The sequence below is a fragment of the Panthera pardus genome, unplaced genomic scaffold (assembly GCF_024362965.1).
Source record: "Panthera pardus isolate Hobbes unplaced genomic scaffold, ASM2436296v1 HiC_scaffold_17, whole genome shotgun sequence".
Taxonomy (NCBI): Eukaryota; Metazoa; Chordata; class Mammalia; order Carnivora; family Felidae; genus Panthera; species Panthera pardus.
In genome coordinates this window covers 29,768,370-29,785,022 of record NW_026526732.1, presented here as the reverse complement: position 1 = coordinate 29,785,022, position 16,653 = coordinate 29,768,370, and the positions used below count along the sequence as shown (strand labels likewise).

The 16,653-nt window shown below is 37.4% G+C and overlaps 1 protein-coding gene across 10 annotated transcripts in view; it reads right to left on the bottom strand.

Annotated features, from left to right (window-relative positions):
* Positions 1 to 16,653, bottom strand: part of AHI1 (Abelson helper integration site 1) — a 208,127-nt gene that overhangs the window by 105,297 nt on the left and 86,177 nt on the right. For all 10 annotated transcript variants that reach the window (XR_008422886.1, XR_008422887.1, XM_053904459.1 and 7 more), the window contains one exon: positions 5,542 to 5,659. Coding sequence is in view for 8 of the 10 variants with exons in the window: in XM_053904459.1 (XP_053760434.1) it covers positions 5,542 to 5,659 (118 nt within the window). In the remaining 2 variants the exon portion in view is untranslated. The remainder of the gene's footprint in view (positions 1 to 5,541; positions 5,660 to 16,653) is intronic.

Genomic DNA, 16,653 nt, shown 5'->3' with positions numbered 1-16,653 from the left:
TGTTTTCTTTCCCTTCCTCTGAAATACAAGTGTCACGTTTCCAACTTGGATGTAATCTACCCTCTATGATGGGTTATATAATGATATTACAGAATCTCTGGTGAAACTAGGGTCCAGGATTCATTTTAAATTTCAGTGGTATTATAAGTTTTGCATTTTTCTGCAAATAATTAAAACCTTAGGAAATACTGAAATCTTGAAAAGAATAAAAATTAATTTTAACTGGAAAGTGGCTCCTAATTTTAAGAGCTGGTCAAGGGAATAAGTGTCTACTTGTCAAAGGCATGCGAAATCAATGGAAAAAATCCAGTTCTTCAAATATTAAACATGTAGATGCACAAAAGTTAACTTGGTATCTCTTAACCAATACTGAAGCCATCTGAATCAGTTTATGATAATGTCTAAATCAGATACTTTGCCTGTTTAGGATATGATAAAAACTTAGATTAAATGGTTGTTTGTAAAGTTTAATATATGTTTATATGGGCTATTGGAAAGTGCAACCAAATTATAGACAAGACAGAGCTATTATTGATTGTTTTTAAAAACCATGTCACACGGTCTTCCCTATCAAACTCCAAGTCTACAATGAAAAGAGATATATTAATAAACACATTAAAAAATGTCCTATTTTGTATGACTCAACTTACCTATTGAATATGAAATAAATTTAACTTAAAGCAATGCTGTGAAAAGATACACTAATAAGGGGTGCCTGGGTGGCTCAGTAGGTTGAGCATCCGACTCTTGATTTTGCCTTGGGTCATGATCTCATGGTTCGTGAGTCTGAGCCCCACATCAGGCTCTGTGCTGACAGTGTGGAGCCTGCTTCTTGAGATTCTTTCTCTCCCACTCTCTCTGTCCCTCCCCCACATAACCTTGTATTCTCTCTCTATCTCAAGATAAATACACTTAAAAAAAGATACACTAAATACATAAAAATGAAGCATGCTGCCCTTCAAATATAAACATGAAAAGATGATACACCACCTATCCCACTGCCAGTAGAATGAGCCACTTCCTGCTAATTTCTGCTGCCCATAACAGTAATTAATTCTATTTTTTACTAAATAATCCACATTTTAAAATTTACTTCCATAATAAGTACTCTTGAGATGGCTGAATGGGATCTGGGATTGAGACAAACTATCACAGAACAAAATTTCTCTGCAGAGAACCTGTTGATTTGACTGCACACTTAAATACCACAGTATCACTGAAACTAAACCTTAAAAAAAAATCTAACAACTAGCAAACACAGAATTATATTTAAAGGTCAAAGAAAGCAAAGTAAAAGTTCGTCAATCCTTAGGAAATACCTTCATTTCACCTCAGCTTTAGCACTGAGTTAGTACTGTTCAGATTATTATTCTACAGATTACAGACCTCCAAAGCTGGTAACAAAAGAGAACACCTGCAGCCAGAGGGACCATGTGGCAGAGTGGGAGGTCAACGGACCAGGAATGAAGGAGTGGCTCCAGGGCCAGCCTCACGGACAGAATCGAGAAGGCAGTCCACTCCACCTCCTACACTCGTGCCTTCCTCTAGGAGTAGGCAGTTTGGTACGGTAGTATGAGAGGGACGGAGCTAGGAGCGAGGAGATACTGTTTTAAGACACTACCAGCTACATGGACTCTGTCAAGCCAGCCTCTCTGCCTCTCCCTTTCACTGTAAAGGGCTGAGCAGCCAAAGTTTTAACGTCCTAGATGCTCTAGAAGGATTTCATGCCCTATGATTTTAATGTTTACCCTACTTCCAAGAAAGTTTTATCGAAGATCAAATGAGAATGTATATGAAAGCACTTCATAATTTTTTTTTATAAACACAAGTTACTCTTATTGTTTTAGAGATTTTCTTCATTATATACTAAAGAAGTATGGAGACAGTTTTGAGATGCAGTATAACATGTCCTCTACATGGTGAGGCATGATGAGCTATAACCTTCAGTTTAACCTAAAATGTTAAGATTACATTTTTGTTCTGTTCCCTCCAGCTTTATTAAAGTGTAATTGACAAAATTATAAAATTTTCATTCTTATAAAAGTTACTCGGGAAGAGATTTTTTGGGGGGATTTATAGTTTTAATTTTAACAGGATTAATAGAATTAGCTGATTTATTCCTTTGTAACTAAGAACCTAGAGTAATAGCCTAATGAATACTTCTTGAAATAAGGATCTCATAAGAGTTGTATCCAGCTTTTTTCCTGTCTAACCCATTCTTCACTCAGTTACCAGACGTATTTTTTAAAAACACATTTTGGACAGCTCTATTTTACCTAGAAAATAAAATATGAACTCTTCAGTAGGACACAAATTGACCCCCACCTACCTTCGCAGACTCAGTTCTTCTTAAGTACATTCACCTGAGCATTTCTTCCAGCTAACTAAGAGTCAACCCCCCTAGCCAAGCAAAGCTGTCTTTAAAGCAAAGGTCTGGTTACCCGCTTCTTGGCTCTCTTGGCATGGTCCCTTAACCCCCGGCTGTTAAGGAGGCCAACATGAAGACAGGGGCATGATTCTGAAAGGTTTCATAAGACAGGGTGGGAACTCTGGGAATCATTCTAATTGTGATAGGAAGCCATTTAAGAGCTTTAAGCAGGAAAGTAACATGCTCCAATTCATTTTTTTTTCCAATTCATTTTTCAAAGAATCACATTGCTCTAGGGAGAATAAGCTAAGAAACAAGAGTGGAGGTGTAGGAAGTGGTGGGAAAAAAGATGACTAAAAATTTACTCCTAGTTTCACCTAACAACTAGGTGAATGTGGCTGGAGCGCTGGGATTGGGAAGCCTCAGTGTGTGTGCAGGAGGGAAAGTGGAGATGGAAGGCGGGGTCTGTGGCATAAATTCTATTTGGACATAGAAAAATCTGAGAAAACTCTTAGCTGCTCGGTCCGTCTCTATTCCAGTCCTGCTTTGCTTACACTGTGATTTTATAATCTATCCAATGCTGACATAATTTGGTCCACACTCACTACTGTCTCCAATCAGACTGTAAGCTGCTTGAGAGTGGAGACTATAATATTTAGTCCATTTAAGAAAGGATCTTCAACAATGGAGCCACTTACAATGATTGTAGAATGAAAAAAGGCACTGTTCTAGAAACTCCGAGGAATGCAAATCAAAGAAGAAAAAGTTACTTTTCTAGCAGTCTCCATTACATAGAACTTACCCTGAATAAGAGTTAACAGAAATTACTACAGACCATAAACCTGCTTTGGAGTCTAGCCTTCCAGCATAGAAACTCCTATAGAACGTAAATCAAACCAACCTGTGCTCTTCAGCCTCCTAGCATGAGGGCTAGAGGGTCCATCCTGATTAGCTCTGTGTTAAGGAGCTTTTCTTTATACTGTACAAAGCCAAATGTCTACAGATATGACTTGAATATTTACAGAGGTTTTCAAGTAAGATTTTTATTTTTAAACATTCTATCTACATTTGTTTTTATAGTCTTATATTTTAGATTCTAATGGTTTTTTTGTACAGTGGGGAACACTTAACTATCCTTTTTTAAGGCTCATTTGAATACAGAACAGCATCATAGAATTTTTAAGACAGAAACTCTTTAAATTCAGAGCCCTCATTTATCTGTAGGGATGAGAAAACTGAGGCCTGAAAAAATTTCTTGGGATTCTACAGTCATTTAGAAATGGAGCCAGATGTAGAAACTAGTTCACCTGTTTGCTACTGCATAGTTTTTTTCCCACAAAGATACACTTCTGAATGAATGAAATGGATTAATTTGGCCATTTTGCAATGGATTCCATATTCTGCTTTTATAATTTTTCCATACATTGATACCTCAACAAATTTTATAGGAAGGCTATGCCTTAAAATGAGGTCAGGCATATTAATAACTGAAACAATCAAGTGAAGCAGTGTTACCATCTATCATATGGTTTAATGGTAATGCTTCTAAGATAGTGTATACACAGAGAGATGCATGATACAAATGCTACACTCAAGGCCATGGAAAGCTGAAGGTAAATGGACCAAATCCTATGTATAATGGTGAAGTCTGAAAGACTGGCCTTTATCATATCTGGCTTTCCTTTTTCCTTTATTTGTCTCAGTGGCAATCCTTCTCCCATTTCAAAAGGCTTCCTATCTATCCCTATTTTTCCCTTTATAGAAAAGGGAAGAATTCTTCATCTATCATCTTCACTTTGTTGGCTGACACTACTTGAATGAGTTTTAATCAATATATTAACTTAACCAGATTTGATCCTGAAGCATCCGGATGACAGGAATCAAGTGGTAGAGATAGGTTCTTTCTTCCCTAGTCATTAAAATGACCTGATTTGAGGGCAAACTAAGTATCTACTTAGGGTGTAGGGATTAAGAGTCTAAAGGGGTGGCACATAGTGTGCCCTTTATTGTGCCTAAAAATTACTAATGCCATTGTTCCAACTTCTGGCACACATCTAAAACACTAGAAATTCAAAATTTCTAAGGTTTGAGATAACTTAATTATTATAGTGATTTGCAATGAGAATTGAAAGTATTTTCACAGCTAGTGTATATACATTCATCATGTTAATAAGTATGTTATATTCATATGGTACCTATGCTTACAAAGTGTTTTCATATGTGCTATGTGATTTGAAGTTCAACAATATCTAATGTAAACATCACTTCCACTTTTCAAATGAAGATTTAAAGTTCTCATATAATAAGAGTAATAAAAGGCACAGCCAGGACTGAATATAAGAACTGTTAATTTAAGTATGTTCACACTGTAATGCGTAACTTATACAGCAATATTAAAATGCAACTATATTAAAACAGCTTGTATATGTAAACTCCAAATACTTTTAAAGTAGAAAAGTAGTATTGTCCCTGGATTTGTAAATAATGTGAATCTTTTCAAGCTCAAGTTTCTTATTATAATCTCTTTGTCAAAGATAATCATTTTGTTATTCCCAGCTGTCTCATCTTTCTAAAAGAATTCAATAGAAAATACACTGTCAAAACATACAGCTCAACAAACAGAAATAGTCCTCTTTAATTACCCAAAATACACATTTCTCACCTTGATGCTTTTTCGTTGACATCCTTTGAAAATATTATTCAAATAAATTTAAAACATTCGCCTAAAAATTTGCAACTGTACAGTTCATTTCAACTCAGTGACTTATGTAGATTTCTATATCCTGTTTCTTCCCAAATGTATTCTACCTTGGTTTTCCTTGAAATTATAAAATGGGATTATCCATCAACTATGGTTCTTTTATCCAAGGGAAACTGAATCAGATTTAATATCACACGTTTAAAATGCATGTTTTGCTACTTTAAAATTATTTTCTGTTCAACAAAATAGAGCTTTGAGAGCTATCTACTATTAAATTTACCAGGTTCAAATTTGCTTTTGAAATAACTTCAGTGATTTTAAAGAAAAAAAAAATGCCAGAACATAACTCAAATATGAGAACTGACCATTACAATGCTATGAGCTACAGTTCTCAAGTGAAATAAATGGCATCTTCTAAAAAAACCGTATCTGAACATTTAAAAGAGTACTCAAAATAAGAAAAGGGGCTCACCGGTCTGAGTGAAACCAAACTGATGAAGAATCTGATGAGCGGCCAGCATGTCTGACTGCTTTACCTTAGACGGCTGTGAGGAGGCTGGCATTGAAGTAAACGAGAGATTTTTGTTGGCCTGTAATAGGAAAGGCAAATCAGAACCAAAGTGTAATTTCCTGGGTTACTGATGCAAAAACTGGATGAGAAATGTTTGCTTACAATGCAAACCAGGACACATGTTGGTCAAAACAAGTGGTAACGATTTATATGCTTAGTTTTTAAAGTTTACAGAGTAATTTCTATCAAGAAAGGAATACAATGGTAATGAAAGCAGAACTATAAAGTAAATCTGCCTTACTAAAACAAATGTGCTTATCATGGAATTGACATTATTAATAACAGAGTGGTCTTTTTTTTATTTAAAAAAATTTTTTTAATGTTTACTTATTTTTGAGACAGACAGAGACAGAACGCAAGTGGGTCAGGGGCAGAGAGAGAGAGGGAGACACAGAATCTGAAGCAGGCTCCAGGTTCCTAGCTGTCAGCACAGAGCCCAACGTGGGGCTCAAACTCACAGACTGTGAGATCATGACCTGAGCCGAAGTCGGATGCTCAACTGACTGAGCCACCCAGGCGCCCCAATAACAGAGTGGTCTTAAAAGTTATGCAAAGACATGCAAAAATTAAAAATGACCTGCCCCCTTAATTTTCAATTAAGAAAGTGAGAATGTTTCACAGCCACACTTCTTTAACGTTCTGTGAAATAGCAGGTACTTCCTTTTCAGAGACTGTACAGAAAACACCTCTAATATTCACGTTTTCATACATCACGGTGACACAGGTAACACAGCTGTAACCTAACCTGCCAAGTGGAATAGTTTCCACTGTCTGAATACAATGGTCTTCTAGAAATGAAACCTGTAACAAGTACATGATAATAATAGCTTATGCAGGAAAATAAAGAACAGGTCACCAAATGTGTTAAATGTATATTAGTAAATTTATCTTGCAACTTATAATTAATTTCAGCAATGATCTAGTCTCTTGTTGGTTATTAATAAATCATTATACCTTTATTATTTTTGAAATGACTTCATTTTCAGAAATCATGATAAAATGTGATCTAATTCTGAAAAATTTTAAAGTTTGAATTTCTAATTTATTGTAAAATATAATCTGTGAATTGCCAAACTGTTAAATGATAGTTTATGGCATATAAATACTAATATATGAAAATAGTTGCCTTCCCTTGCTCTTTTTAAAAAATAATCAGAGGACAACTACTGTACTAATATTAAAAAATTCCCTTTTGATGTTCTACCCAGCAGTAGATTGTGGTTCCTGCATGTCCTTTATCCGACTCATCATTCATATAATGTTTGTAAATGCTTCTCTTTCAAATAGTGATAGTAAATGGTGTATCAAACTTTTCTCCTAAAGCAAAGGGCTTTTACGTATTTGGTAAAAAAAATTATATATTATACCATATAATAGTATAGCTCTAAAGTTTGTAAACTGTTATGATGTCATTTTATAAAAAACAAAAATATTTTTCAAAATAGGGTCAAACATTGCATCAGTGCTAAAAATTATCCAGCTTTAAAAATTCTATCAGGAGCCATGATGAAACGTTGAGCAACATTAATGGTGACTATTTACATCAATACAATACCTAAAGTGTCAACGAAATCATCTCACATTTTTGAGTTTTATTTCCATCTTTAAGTGAAGATGATAAAAATAGTATGCATGCTTCATTGGGAATGTGCTGGAGGAACAATAAAGATGAATTGGTATTATAAAGTGCTATTTATGTATGCAAAACATAAAGCACTGGATAACATATTAAATAAAAAATATATGAAATAGAGTATGTTGGCAAAGGGAAGCCATAAAGTGCTATACAAATATAAAGTGCTATAGAAATATTAGTTATTATTATTAACATCACTAGAAGTAAGAGTAATTAGGAATATGTAATTTATTATAATGATACAGTAAATTTTTCATAGTGCTATGCTTTTAAATGGAAATATTATACACAATGATATATATTTATCACTTAACTATTTAATCCACTTCTCTTTTTAGAATCATTTTCAGTTTTACTTCTGTGTTCTTATAAAGTTTTTTCCTACATGTCAAACAATGCATTTTGAAATCTGGTCCAAAGGAACAAGTGTATGCTGGGGACACACACACACACGCGCACGCACGCACGCAAACAGACACACACACACGCACACTACAGGCTTCTTTAGTCTTCCTCTTCAAATATTTACTTGTGCTAAAACCAAAAAGAACACCGGGGAAGCTAGAATAGGATACTTCAATGTCTCTGCTAAACAGAGACTTCACATATTCTTCCTAGGCATTTTAAAAATTCTGTTCTTTCTCAACACATTTCTTTAGGGACTATCTAATACCTATGAGGTGGTAAGTAGCAACATACAGCAGATTTCAAGGCTTTGGATAGGTGTTAACTATTATAGTGACTTGAAATTCGCACTCCAAGTATTTTCAAAGCTAGCCTATACATATTCACTACTTTACTTAAGGGGAGAAAAATAATAATAACCATTAACTAGAGTGAAGCAATATCTATTTTTGAAATATATGCTGTGGAAAAGAGTTGCTTAATAGTTTTACAACAACAGAAAGGTTGGCTAAGATAGTCTACCCTACACAAATCTACCCTCTTTTCACAACACACTTTTCTGCTTGCTTCATGCAAAAACCACAGCCTGCCAAAGTCAGTTTAATACCTCCAAATTGGGGAGAACTAAAAAACATAAAAACTTAAATGAAATTCTTAATAGTAAAAAGGAAAACATATCACCTGAACTTCGGCCAAGTTAATCACAAAAATGCTTTTGCTTAACTCTGAACGTAAGCAGCTTTGGGCAAAATATGCAAATACTAATTCTCTAGGAGTAGGTTAATTTTCATATTAAAAAAGTCATTATCCTGACCTCAAATTGAGTGCACAACACTGAACAAGCTAACAATTAGTTTCTTGTTTAGTGATTAGCTAAACTATGAAACCTTTGGGAGATACATAACACTCATTTTCACATGTATTTACAGACCTCATCATTTTAGCTGATTTTAGATTATATGGTACATACACATGAAGTAGAATTGTTTTTAAAATTTCAAGTTGTGGAGATACTTCAAGTTGCTTTTAAATTATAACTTGAAAGATGATAATATGGTCTATACATTTATGTTTGCAAATGTGTCCCCTCCTTCCTCTAAAAAGGCTATTTTTTTCCATTACACTGGAACAACAATGCAGATAATACTTTCATTTGAAGACAGTTCTGGTTGCAAAAAAAAAAGCCCAATACCCAGGAAATGTTCTGTTGCAAACTGAATGTCTGTTATAAATATTAGAATCCCAGTATTAAAGAACAAGTGAAAGAGAAAACCTGAGCCACAATGAGACTCGAGGCAACTGAAGTCAGTCAGGTATCTTAACATTCTCATATGATAAACTAAAGCAGCTTAAGTTCCTGTGATTTCTAGGGTAGTAAAACCTAACAAATGAGTAGCCTGTGGTGTCATAAAGAGAAATTCAAACATGAGCTCTAGGTTCCTAGGTATTTTCCATATAAGCTACCACAGTAAAGTGAGGGATCAGGAAGAAACACTGTTCGTGCAGAAGAGAAATTTCTACAGTAGGGTAAGGTGCCAGGAAGTCTCCCCCCAAATCAGTTCATCACTGCTACATGAACTAAAACCAGAATTCAAATTTGAATCAGTCATAACGAAGTTTTATTTTGCAGTATTTAATCAAGATTTTTTGAACTTCTGATATATATATATATATATATACACCAAGCACTGGTAGTTCAAAGATAACTGATATGATTCCTCCATGCAAAGCTTAAAAATTAAGATGTAGTGCTAGTTCAAACCATTTATCCAACATGTCTTAGTCAAAGTCAATTTATCTCAATGTCTTTGGTTTTCTCCAAACTTTACCTCCTTTCTCAGTGTATTTCCTTACTTCACAGAGAAAATTTGGTCTTCAAGTCTCTGAAACCCTCATTTTCAAACCTCTCAAAGAATACAGCTCTTACATCCACCTTCACCTCTTTTCGTCTAGTGCCCCTCTGTTGAACATTAATCCCTCCATCTGTTCCCTTGGGGATACCTTTTTTTTTTTTAAGTTTATTTATTTTGGTAGAGAGTGAGAGAGTGCGTGCGTGGTAGCAGAGAGAGGGAGAGAGAATCGCAATCCACCCTAACAGCGTGGAGCCCAACACAGGGCTCGATCTTAAGAACCTCGAGATCATGACCTGAGTTGAAATCAAGAGTCCGACACTTAACTGACTGAACCACCCTGGTGCCTCTCCCTTGGGGATACTTCAAGCTCTTCCAAATTCTACGTTCAAATTCTCCACTGGCTGTTTCCCTATAGGAAAAAAAGCATAGATCTTTCTACTTCAGTCTAGAAACAAATAGCAAAAAATGAAAAATTCTCACAATGATTCCATAATTTCCTTAAGCTTCACTGAAAGCCAAACTCCATGAAAAATAGCACATAACTGCTATCCATATAACTCAACCATTCAATCTCAACCAAGCACAATGAAGCTTTTCTCTACCAGAAGACTAAATCTGAAGTTAAAGTCACCCAAGACTTCAACTGGGCTGATTTAGCAGATTCACTTAAGCCTCTGAGATCTCTAACACTGCCAGTCACTCTCCTCTGTTTCTGGAAAACTGTTTTCTGTGGGCTATCCTGCCAACACTGCTTATCAGGGTTGCCTGTTAGACGCACTGGGCCCTCTTCTTCCCTCACACCACAAGGTCACCCTAGGCGGTAACATTTGTTTTCATCACTTCATCTGCCTTCTATGCCGACGTTTCTGAAATCCAAAACTCTTCCAAACACGTTAAGTTCAAAGCTAAACTAACTCCCTCCACTATTTACTTTCTCAGGGAAAGCTACTGCTATCCACTTAGTTGCCTCAGCCACAAGGGTGGACATCATCCTACACGACCATCTCGCACTCCACAGAGTTGGTCACTAGGTCAATTAGATGCTTGGACATCTGACCCCACTCTTTGTCTCCAGTCAGGGCTCTGGTTCAGGCCTTTTTCTCTGCTTGCAAAGTACTGCAATAGTCTCCTGCTTTGTCTCCCTATCTCCTGTATCTCTAATTCTTCTTCTATACTACTAACAAGATAATCTTTCTGAAATGCTAATTTTACTGACTAACATTTCTGGTTAAAACCTATCATCAATTGTTCCACTAGATAATGTCCATAATTCTCATCCTGGCATACAAAGCTTTCTATTCTAATAATTACCTAGTTCCTCAACCTTATCACTCCTTCTCCTACGTTGGCTACGACAAACTGTGTATAACTCTGCAGACATGCCAAGTTGTTTCATGTCCCTGTCACTTAGCTCATACCGTTCCATTTCCAGGAAGGGGCTTTCCTTTTGCCTCCACTTTCCTGATGGATGCCAACTCCTTTTTCAAGCTTTAGCTCGAGTATTATATCATGTGTGAAAAGCCTTTCAGATTCTCCCAGGAGAACTTACCTCTCCCTCCCTTGTCTCCCCACCATGTCTCATATCTTATTATCATACTGTATTATCACAGCACTGGTAACACTTTGGTGTGCTTAATTATTTGGTTAATTACTATCCACCTGACTGTAATCTTCCTGAGGGTAAGAACCAGTTTTTGTTCATCTTTCTTTAATAAATAACTCCTATAAAACTAATAAGAATTGCACAGAAGTCAAATGAAGTAATATAAATGTGAAAGCAGTGCATGTTTAAAAACCTACCCAAAGCTAAGGTGGTAACTGTGTTCAAGACTTCTCAAATGTAACCTTTTAATGATAAAAATTGGTAGAATGAAAGCCTTGAAAGTAAAAAATACATTAAATTTCATGGTTTAATACTCAATTTAAATTTAGAAATAAGTATGTGAAGTAACAGAAAAAAAATATTGGTTTCTGGCTGCAGTTCCTGGCACAGAGCTCCTGTCATTTCCTAAGTGATAAAAGTACTAGGAGGATCTTTTGTTCTAATACTTGGTCTTTGACTCTGGTTCCAGACACTGAGCTCCTATATACCCTGGAATTTCCTGGGAGACAGAAATGTCTTTTGTTCTAATGAAGTCACTTTTGGTGTTCTCTGGGATGAGGGTTGGTCTCCAGAAAGATCAAGCCATGATTAGAAGCTTGGAATTTTTAGCCCATCCCCACCCCCTCCATTTTCCAGGGAGGGGAGAGGGGCTAGAAATGGAATTGTAACTGATCATGCCTACCTGAAGAAACCTCCATTAAAACGCCAAGAGTATGGGGTTCAGATAGCTTCCAGGCTGGTGATCACGTGGACGTGCTGGGAGTGCTGCGCCTGAGAGATCATGAAAGCTCCAGGCCCTTCCCACACACCTTGCCCTCTGCATCTCTTCCATCTGGATGTTCACCTGTATCCTTCATCCTTTTATAATAAACTGGCAAACAGTAACGAGTAAATTGTTTTTCTGAGTTCTTAGCTGCTCCAGGGAATTAACTGAACCTGAGGAAAATTGGCCTGGGACCCTCCAATTTACAGCTGATTGGTCAGAAACACAGGTAACAATGTGGACCCACACTGGCACCTGAAATGTCAGAGGTGTGGTGGCACGTGAAGTCTTGTGGGACTGAGTCCTTAAACCTGTGGAATCTGCTGATCTGCTGCTATCCTCAGGTGGACAATGTCACAACTGAGTTATAGTGTAGGACATCCTGTATCGCAGAGAACTGCTTGGTGTGGGAAAAAAACCACAGCCCATCTGGTACCAGAAGTGTTGTGAAGGTTGGTGGCAGAGCGAGAGTAAAGGAGACACATGGGAGGAAAACTGGCTTTTCCTAAAACAAGGGGTTTTTCTTGTTTTCTAAAACTTTCAGGAATAAAATTACATAATTTCTTTTAGTGGCCTATTTTGGCCTGTACCACTCCTACAGTCAGGCCAGTCTCCCAAATACTGTCAAAATAACAACACTTAATTTGCTTTTCTCGAGTTTTGGAATGCCATAAAGGAATAATTTTAAGCATTAAAAACAAATCTTTGGGAAAGAAACTCTCCAAATAAGCGTAAACAACTATTCTATTAAAATCTCAACTTAATTTTTATCTCTTCATGATGAAAATATCCAAACTTTTTTTTAGGAGATTTATAAAAATTATCATCTCTGGATTCTCCGTTTTTTAAACCTTTTTATTTTTTAGTGAATACTATGTTCTAAGATATATTAGATTATAATTTAATTATGACCTTACCTTTACAGCATTATTCTGCTAAACATAATTCAATGAACTTCAGCTTGGCTGCATTTATATTCATCTAGGACAGGTGATATTACTAATTTAAAAAACAAATAGCTTTGAGAAGCTCACAGAGGAGTGTGGAGATTCAGAAATGTAAGATTAGAGGTGGAGGCAGTACTATGTGAAGCTGAAAAAGAAGGAAAGAAGGGAGGGAGAACAAGGAGGAGGGGGAAGAAGGAAGGAAGGAAGGAAGGAAGGAAGGAAGGAAGGAAGGAAGGAAGGAACGAACGAACGAAGAGGAGAAGGCAGAAAGAGAGTTGTTTCTCTCTGAGGGAATTCATAATTTCATTCTGGAAAAGACAGCCAATATGAATTATAATTTAAGGAAGAATAGGCCCAATTCTAACACATGCCAGGTATGACATAATTATGTCCGGAAACAGGAGAAAAACAGATTTAGTTCCGTTTGTGAGGAATAACACAGAGCTGAATGGACACAGACTCCAGGCAACACCATTTCTGATGTGCTTCAATCCAACTCTAAGCCAAGGAAAAGAGCAAGGAAATCCATAAATTGTAAACTCATACACCGATATTTTAGGGCTATCACAATTCAGAGCAATGCAAGACTTCTAATACCATTTCCTGTCTTGGAGCAATCAGATGAGCACTCTTACAACCTCCCATCATCAAATTTGTATCCAAGCATCTACCCAGTTTCCACCTACTGGCCTATCAGACGGGATGAAAAATCCCTTCTCTTAAGGCCAGCTCCTCCACTAGTTTTCAGGATTATATCCCCTCTCACTTTTTCAAGGACTTGAGGGCAGCCATGACCACTTCTGTGGTACAGTACCCACTTCTCCATCACTGCTGAATTATTCCAATCAGCAAATAAATATGCTTTAATGTTGTCCACGGACGATTCCTCTTCAGCTCCTGTTTCTCTGCTTCCCAGTCAAAATTTATGGACTTCTATTCTGTCCTCAACTCACTTCAATTGTGCGTTTGTCTCTGCCACTTACTCAAACAGTTTCCATCAAGGTAACCAAAGGACACCATCCAGCCAAATACAATCCTCAATGTTCTATCCTCATTTTGCTCATTCTCTCAGTCACACGTGATAGTTTATCACCTCTCTTCCTTGGAATACTCTCCTCTAGGCTTCTCTGACATACACTTCTCCTGGACCCGTGCCTCAGATCTTTAGCTACCTCTCCCCGGGAGATCTTATCCAATCTCACAGCTTAAATAAATGTAGCTTTAGCCCTAACTTCTTCCCTGAACTCAAGACTCAGAAGTCCAAACACCTACCACACAACTACGTCCACATCCAAAACTCTGCTCCTAAAATCTGCTTCCTCCACGCCAGCATTCCTCACCTCATTCAAAGCTCTACTAGCATCCGTACAATTGCTGCAAGCAGCAACACAGAAGCCATCTTCCCTCTTTCCTTCACTTACACCACATCCAATCCATCGCTGAGCTGTGTTGAATCTGCTTCCAAAATATATTGCGAATCTGTCCACTGCCTGCAAATTCATTATTGCCACTGTGAAATTAATTAAACAGGAGGCGATGAGTCTCAGGCAGCTCTAATGCCATGGCGCCTGGCCTTACAGGCTATGGAAGCAAAGCCCAACCTAAGCCTGTAAATACCTCCAGGTTACAAAGTTGAAACCTAAGGACAACCAATCACAAATGGCCAACTGGGCTTTAAACTATCATCAATCTCTAATTTCCTTGCTTTGCTTCAGCCTTTTCTCTATAAAAAGTCTTTCCTCAGTTCCTGCCAGTGGAGCACTTCTAACCATGTCCAGTTTGACGCTGTGCCATTCAAATCAATTTTTGCTCAAATAAACTCTAAAAAAATTTTAACAGGTGTCAGTTTATCTTTTAACACCATCCTTAGTCCAGGTACCATCTCCTCATGGACAACCATGAAAGTCAGCTAACTGATCTGCTTGAAGACTTACTCCCTTTAAAATCTATTCTCACATTCTCCCCAGCTTAATACCTCCATCACAGCTTCTCTGATTAAAACAACACCTAACTCTTTACTGAAGGTTTAGCAGAATATGTCACCCTCGAATATGCCTCTTTGGCATAAGGATTATTTTCAGAAACTGCAGACACTGGAAAAGCTCTGAAAACAGGTAGAGAAGCTACCCTTCAATGAGGGAAATGTACTTAAAAAAATTTTTTTAATGTTTCTTTATTTTTGAGAGAGAGAGAGAGAGAGAGAGAGAGAGACAGAGCATGAGTGGGAGAGGAGTAGAGAGACAGGGAGTCACAGAATCCAAAGCAGGGTCCAGGCTCTGAGCTGTCAGCACAGAGCCCAATGCGGGACTCAAACCCACAAACCATGAGATCATGACCTGGGCCAAAGTCAGATGCTTAACCGACTGAGCCATCCAGGTGCCCCAGGAAATGTACTTTAAAAAGGAGGCCTTTACTAGGAAGAGAGCTATGACCAGAGAGACCTTTTTCACTGGAGGGACTTAACTACGTGGCAGGGCAGGCTTTGTTCGCCTAACAGTCCCTCCTCTCACTTTCCTGGGAACGGCTGCCTTCCCACTTTGGAGCCCTATATCCCTATCCCTCCCTTTCCTACACTAAGGATGGTTTATAAAAGCCTCAATTGCCTGCAGCTTGTAGTCTCATATCTTTGTGGGGCTCCCATATGTGCATAATTAGATTTTTTTCTTTTATTAACCTTTCTTATGTCAACTTAACCATCAGACCTAGAAGGACAGAACCTAGGAGAGAAGGGAAATCATTCCTCCCCTGCATTACCATGCTTACAGGCATTTTAAAAGGCATGCATGGTCTCCTAATCACCTCTCCAACCTCGTCACGAAACACCGTTTCTCCTTACTTGCTCATGATTACTACTTACACACAGTGCTCTTCTTTCTGCCAGTTATATTTCCAGATGAGGATTTTCCAGGACAGGACTAGCTCCTTGTCAAATGTTTCTCTCAGTGAGGCCTTTTATGAACACACTTTGAGGGCAGCCGTCCCCCACTCCCCCGGCATTCTCTGTCTCGGGAATCTACTTTTATTGTTACGTCACTTATTGTCTGAAATTACCTTGTTTCCTTTTTTTTACCATTTATCTTCCTATGACAAAATGTGCCTATTCACTGTTCTAACACAAGCACACATGTGCGTGTGTGTGCGCGCGTGCACACACACACACACACACACAACACTTACTAAAGCATGTTAATGGAAAAAAGGAATGAATCTTCAACAACATAAAAATTCGGCTGGGATTTAAGGAAGAAAAAACTTAGATACCTGGCAAAATTTACTATCCTGGTTGCAACAAATGAGAAACTGCAGAAATATACTTTGCTTTTAAGACTAAGGACTTTTGACAATGGCGCCCAGACCACTCAATGGGGCACGAACAGCCTTTTCAACAACTGGTGCAGAGACAACTAGGTGGCCACATGCAATGGGATAAAGTTATACCTCCACATAGCATTTATACACATAAAAAAAGAGAAAATAATCACAGACTAAGTGTTAGAGTTAAAAATATTAAAATCTTAAGAAGAAGTACATCTTTGATGTGTCGGGTTAGGCAATGGTTTATTAGATATGATACCAAAAGCAAAGTGACAGAAGAAAAAATAGATAAACTGAACTTCACAAGAATTAAGACCTTTTTGCTTTAAAGGCCATCATCAAGAAAGTGGAAAGACAACTCACAAAGTGGGGTAAAACATTTGCAAATCATCTATCTGATAAGAGACTTGTATCCAGAACTCTTAAAAAGTGCATATTAAAAAGACAATTTTTTTTTTAAATGGGCAAATGATTTGACCAGACACTTCTCT